This window comes from Phalaenopsis equestris, unplaced genomic scaffold (genome assembly GCF_001263595.1).
Source record: "Phalaenopsis equestris unplaced genomic scaffold, ASM126359v1 Scaffold000206, whole genome shotgun sequence".
NCBI lineage: Eukaryota > Viridiplantae > Streptophyta > Magnoliopsida > Asparagales > Orchidaceae > Phalaenopsis > Phalaenopsis equestris.
This window is the reverse complement of record NW_018164648.1, coordinates 800,556-806,631: the sequence shown is the minus strand read 5'-3', so window position 1 is coordinate 806,631 and position 6,076 is coordinate 800,556. Positions and strand designations below refer to the sequence as shown.

The 6,076-nt window shown below is 37.1% G+C and overlaps 1 protein-coding gene across 1 annotated transcript; it reads left to right on the top strand.

Annotated features, from left to right (window-relative positions):
• Positions 1 to 171: 171 nt before the first annotated feature.
• LOC110023042 (50S ribosomal protein L21, mitochondrial) lies at positions 172 to 6,032 on the top strand. Its single transcript, XM_020722253.1, has 4 exons — positions 172 to 623; positions 714 to 794; positions 5,391 to 5,492; positions 5,926 to 6,032. The coding sequence occupies exons 1-4, from the start codon at positions 192 to 194 to the stop codon at positions 6,028 to 6,030; spliced, it is 720 nt and encodes a 239-aa protein (XP_020577912.1). The 5' UTR covers positions 172 to 191; the 3' UTR covers positions 6,031 to 6,032.
• Positions 6,033 to 6,076: the final 44 nt, after the last annotated feature.

The window sequence follows — 6,076 nt, the reverse complement described above, 5'->3', positions numbered from 1 at the left end:
GCAAACCATCTGCATTTGGAATCCAAAGCTGGCCTCTATCTTTAGACTGCAAGCATAGGTGTTCTATGTAAATAGAAATTGAAGTTTATGGGCCCAAATGCAAATACATAAAAACTGAGTAATGTTTATGTAAATCTTCCAAAAATAAACCTTCCTTGCTCCCTTTAAGCTAAAACCCTAAACTTCCAGCCATGGCTACCCGGCGACTTCTTGGAGCCGTAGCTCGCCCTCTCCGATTCTCGAATCAGCCAATCTCTTCCTTACCGAATTTCGGAACTCTTACCCTACGCTCAAAGCTCGTTACTTTCTCTCAATCTCCTCCGTCGAACACCTTAAATGCATTGGCGTACACGTCTATCTTTCGCTGTTTCTCATCTCGTACGCCCGATTACTCTGGAAGCGAAGACGACGACGAGGAAGAAGAGGATGATGAAGGCGAAGTAGAGGATAGCTGTGACGAAGAGGATGGAAGCGAGGCGGGTCCGAAGTTGGTGGCGCAGGGTGGTAAGTCGGAGGCTGAGAAGCTCGAGGAGGCGGCTTCGATCGGGTACAAGGTAATTGGTCCACTCACTCCATCTGAAAACCCGTTCAAGCCTTACGAACCGGTCTTTGCTGTTGTTCAGGTAAACATCGGTCTTTCTCTTTTTTCAATTTTTCTCTGCGTGTAAAATTCGTTAGTTTCAGTTTTAATCTTTTTTTTGTTTTTGGTACAGATTGGTTCGCATCAGTTCAAAGTTAGTAATGGTGATTCCATTTTTGCTGAAAGGCTTAAGTACTGCGAGGTTAATGACAAGGTTGCTATTCAATTTTTTTTTTTTTCTGAACATCCGTTATTTTTTTAGCCTTGATTTGGCACGGTGAATTGTGAACCATGATGGTGTTTTCTTGGCTATGATTTTATGTGAGAATATCAATTAGCTTTTGAGTGTCTGATGTAATTCCAACCATTACACCAAAAGGTGCTTCAATGCTTTAAGAGTTGAACTTCATTCTTTTTAAGGGATTCACTATAACACTCCTTTGAAAACTTGAATTTTGAATCTCTTTACTATCTGCTAGCTGTTGCTAGATGTGATTTGGTGAGCCTTCTATTACCGGTAGTTCAAATGTATTTCAATATGATTAGCTCTCACTATGAATTGTAACGATTATGAATCATTCTGCAACATGCTCTTTTGTTTTTATTGAACTGACCACTGATCTGCTATTGCTTGTTCTTTATGCTCCTTTTATTTTTATTTTAAATTAGATTACATAGGATAAAGTAGTTGAACTTTGGCTGCAATTCCGTATTTTATTTTTTTATTTATTGTTTGGCTGTAAATCACATGTTATCACGACCAAGGAATATCGTGGAAACAGGGCTGATTCATGTACAATACTCGGTTTCCAGATGTAAACAGTTGGCTCCTTGAGATTCATTTCTGTTCATTATAAAGGCAGCTGTTGTACAGTGCGATGACTGCGTTTAAAAAAAAAAAATAGCTATGTATTACCTTTATATTTTTTAGGGCAGTAATATGTTAAATGAGATAGTGTATTAGGTAGATCTGTATATATATATTGTTGAAATTCAGAATAATATGGAGTAGGTAGATCTGTATATATATATATTGTTGAAATTCAGAATAATATGGAATAGAGCAGAATTTAGAATAATTTCATTGATATGAAAGGGGTATAAATAATCCTTACATGAATCCTAGAATAGGAAATATAATAAAAAAATAACATGAAAAGGAAAGATATATCACCTACTATCTCCAATAATGAAATCATATTAATTATTAGGAGATAAAAGAAATAACATAAAATAGGAAAGCCTAAAATAGGAAAACGGTGTAACATCAGGAAAAATCTTCCATTGTAAAGAAGGAAACCAAGGACAACTTGAAAAGAGACACCTATAAAATAATATCTTAAACAAGACGATAATGACTTAAACACCACATAAGCAGCCACAGAAACACCTGCACTAAATAAACCACTGCATTGATTGTATAGAAAGTTGGTCTAAGGCCATCACTAGACACTCCTTCTGCCTGGTCATATATCCACCCAATGCCCTCACTATCGTGGCGGCACCAAGCAACTTAGAGAATCAGGAAAGTCGGACTGTTGTAAACCAGGAAGTCGAACTGCTGCAGGGAACGAATGCCAAAAATCAGCTGGAATGATCTGTTGGGAAGACGGTGGGGCAGCTGCACCTCCAGCGTTAAAGACCTGCAGAAAATCAGGGAAACCAGACTGTTGGAAACTAGGAAGCCGGGCTGCTGAAAATCTGAAAGAAATCAGGAAAGTTGGACTACTGGAATCTAGGAAGACGGACTGCTGCAAGGAACAAATGCAACAAAAAAACAACGAGAAGTATAATAGGGAAAAAGTTGCCCTTTCTTATTTCGGTGGTTGAGATGTGGAGGGAAGCCATCTGGAAAATCTTTCTTATTTTGGTGGTTGAGATGTGGAGGGAAGCCATCTGGAAAATAGCTCCCCTTTTCCATCTTTGGCGGAAGCCAAAAAAGAATCTGGATTTCCATTATACATGTGTTTAGCTGCCCTCCTATATTTGGCAGAGAAGTCTCAGAAATATAGACAGGCATGAGCGTGACAGCCAAACCAACTCCAAAGCCATCGATGAGCCTTGCCAGAAGGATAGTGTAGACATTTGGAGACCAAAGCATCACCACTCCACTAACAAAATAAAGGATTGATGAGAAAATCAGCATAGGACGCCTCCCATATCAATCTGAAACAGGTCCAGAGAATGTAGTAATGATAGTATCCCCGATAAGTGACATGGCGCGATTAATCCTTCAATAGTAGGTTGTGTTTGTAGCTTAAATTCCCTTTTACTATAGATAAGAGCTCCAACAATTGTGGCGTTGTCCCAGCCCTGCAACAAGTTGCCTATAGTGGCAAATATGGCTATAAGGACAGCTTTGTCCATCTTTCTGGTAAGGAATGGCGTTTTAAGCAGAAAATTGTCATGCGTTGAGGATAATCAAGAAAAAGGAAATATCAATCAACAAAAGAATAAAAGACGGCAAGCTAGACGATAAATGTGAAACATGCTCATAGATAAACCTCTACACAACGCTTGTAACACTCTTTACAACCCGCCTTTCAAGCATAACTCGATGAAATCTTTTAGATCCTACAATTTGAACGCCACGAACTCCAGAGCATAGTTGTAAGCACTCCGTCAAAGTGTCTGCCTTAACATTTAGAAGATTCAATGTGATCCCGGGCCTTCTTGATCGAGGCGGAACTCTGAATCCCTAGACCTCAATCAGTTTCATGATCTCAGAAACCAGTATGAAATATGAACCCATGCACTTGAGCCAGGAGAAAGAGTAGTGAGGTCGGGAAGGGCTGTGTTGGAAACCAGCGGAGGATGTTTCCCCTGCAAGCACATAGGGGATGACTGCTAGGAAATTACTATAGGAGGCCTTGTAGGTAAAGCAGGCGACTGTTGTGGAGGAGCTTGGTGGCTACCGGAAGAGAAGAAGAAAATTTGGTTGTTTCAAAATACCAAGAAGAATTCCCCTTCCTTCCCGCACAGAGGATAACAGGAAGGGAGTCCGGTGGTTTTGAAGGAGGACCAACAGCTAGAGTGGGGAATTTGGCTGTGATACCATGTTGAAATTCAGAATAAAGCAGATTTCAGAATAATTTCATTAATATAAAAGAGGTATAAATAACCCTTACATAATCCTATAATAGAAAAGATAAAAAAAAGAAATAACATGAAAAAAATATATATCATCTAATACCTCTAATAATCAAATCATATTAATTATTTTGAGATTACGGAAATAAAATAAAATAGGAAAGCCTGAAATCGGAAAGGAAATAACTTTTTAATCGTAAAAAATAATTTATTTCTTGTAATTTCTCACAGGACTAAATTATTTCCTCGTATAACTCCTAACATCCTAACATATGATTTTCTGAAAATTTTATTCATTGTTTTTTTATAGTAAAGAAGAGTACTGCAAAAATGTCTTGCTGCATTAATAGTGACATTTGCATTTTGTAGGATAGTAATATGTTGAATGAGGTTGTATTTTAGGTGTATCTCTTTCTCTTTCTCGCACACATAACAACAACAACAAGCTTTTGTCCCACTAAGTGGGATCGGCTGCATGAAACATTTTTCTCCACTGTGTCCTATTGAGTGGTATGTTTTCATTTAATTCTAATAAATTAAGATCATTTTTATACAACATGCCCAACTCTTTTTAGGACCACTCTTAACATTTCTCAACATAAGTCAAATTTAAAACATCTACTCATTCTCGCACATTCATAAACACTACTTTTATCTTCTCAAAATTGTCTTCATTTTTGGTGTAAAAGATTACTCAAAATATGCTTTATTCTTTTGGGCCTCTTTTTTTGCAATAATGGTGTTGTCTTTGTAATTTTGAGGAAGGGATTTTTATCTGAATATTATTTTAATGTATTTGCTGACCTATAAAAGTGTTGTATCCTTAGTGCGTATAAGGGGAAAAAAAAAACACACACACAAACATTAATCTCAATATATATATATATTTTTTGCAATAAGTGATGAACTTCTTTGGGTTTGCTAGATTGCTAGAGTTGGAATTTGGGAGAATTCTAAATGCATTGCTAAGTCAATACAGTGCATTTGAATTTCAGTGGATCATTTTTTTTTATGTTTGGCTGAACCTTGTGAAATAAAATAAAATAAAATAAAATAAGATACCTAGGTTTTGCAGAGGACAATGAAGAGGCCGATCTCTCAAGCAATACTTGGGTCCCATTGGTGTCATTGCCAGCAGGGGATCTAGGGGGTTCACATCTTCAAGGTCACAGGTTCATGTGCAAACTGATCTCTCGAGGCAAGCATTGATGGCCTATAGAAATTGTGATGGGATCAACGAAATGTGGAAATTTCAATGGGATCAACGAAATGTGGAAATTGCGATGGGATTAGCTTAGCATATGAATTACGATGGGTGGTGTTGGCGGGATGGGCGACATGTAAAGAGAAACGGAGATGATAAGGAGAGCTTGCTCTTGCAAGGATCCAAGAGATTGGCTGTGTTTGAAGAAGAATTTGTGACGAGCTCATTGGGATGAGGTCGAAGCTGTATTTATATTTTGTGCAAGTCGGACAATTTTTTAATTTACTTTAAATGAATTGTGTATGAGTTTCAAATTCCTACAAGAAACACTTTGGACTTAAAATTTTCAGCCTACCAAACAACATAATTTTCAAGGATACAACACATTCAATTCTCTCCGAGCAAACAGTGAACTTGTTTCTGGTGCTATATAATTCCATTTCAATTGTATCTCTACTCTGTGTTTAGCATTATTGATCACATTTTATATTAACAAACAATGAAAATTTTGTGCAGCTGATTCTAAGCAAAGTTCTTATGCTGGGCTCAAGAACTGAAACTATCATTGGTAGGCCTATACTACCTGATGCAGCGGTACATGCCGTTGTCGAAGAACATGTAAGACATTTCATTCCTCTATCACTCCCTCTCAACATCAATGGCATATAGCATAGGATAGTTTATTTCATTTAAACCATTCCTTTACATTTTTATTTATTTGTATTAAGCATACACCTAAACTTTTCATATTTACATTTGCAACACTCAAAACTTTAACATCACATAAAAATGCCACAATTATTAACCTTTTAAAAGTGAAATACACCTTTTTATGCATATGTTCAAGACACCGGGTGTTATAAACATAAATATCAAATGCTGGATGTTAAATACATAAATACATAAAAATTGTGTGGTATGTTTATTAATTTCCCTTCGAAAAATATTTTAGCTTCAGCATGACACCAAACATATTGCCCAACCTTGCATTTAACATAGATTGGAGCTTGTCCCTTAACCTGAAACTAAACCATAGCAATGGCCCTACCAGGCTTTAGATGCGAAGGTAATCATCTTCAAGAAGAAAAGAAGAAAAAACTACCGCCGAACAAAGGGTCATCGGCAGGTAACTCATTCGCCATCTTTCTTACAGTAAGTTTGCAGGATATGATCTCATTTGAGCTGCTGAAACAAAAAAAAAA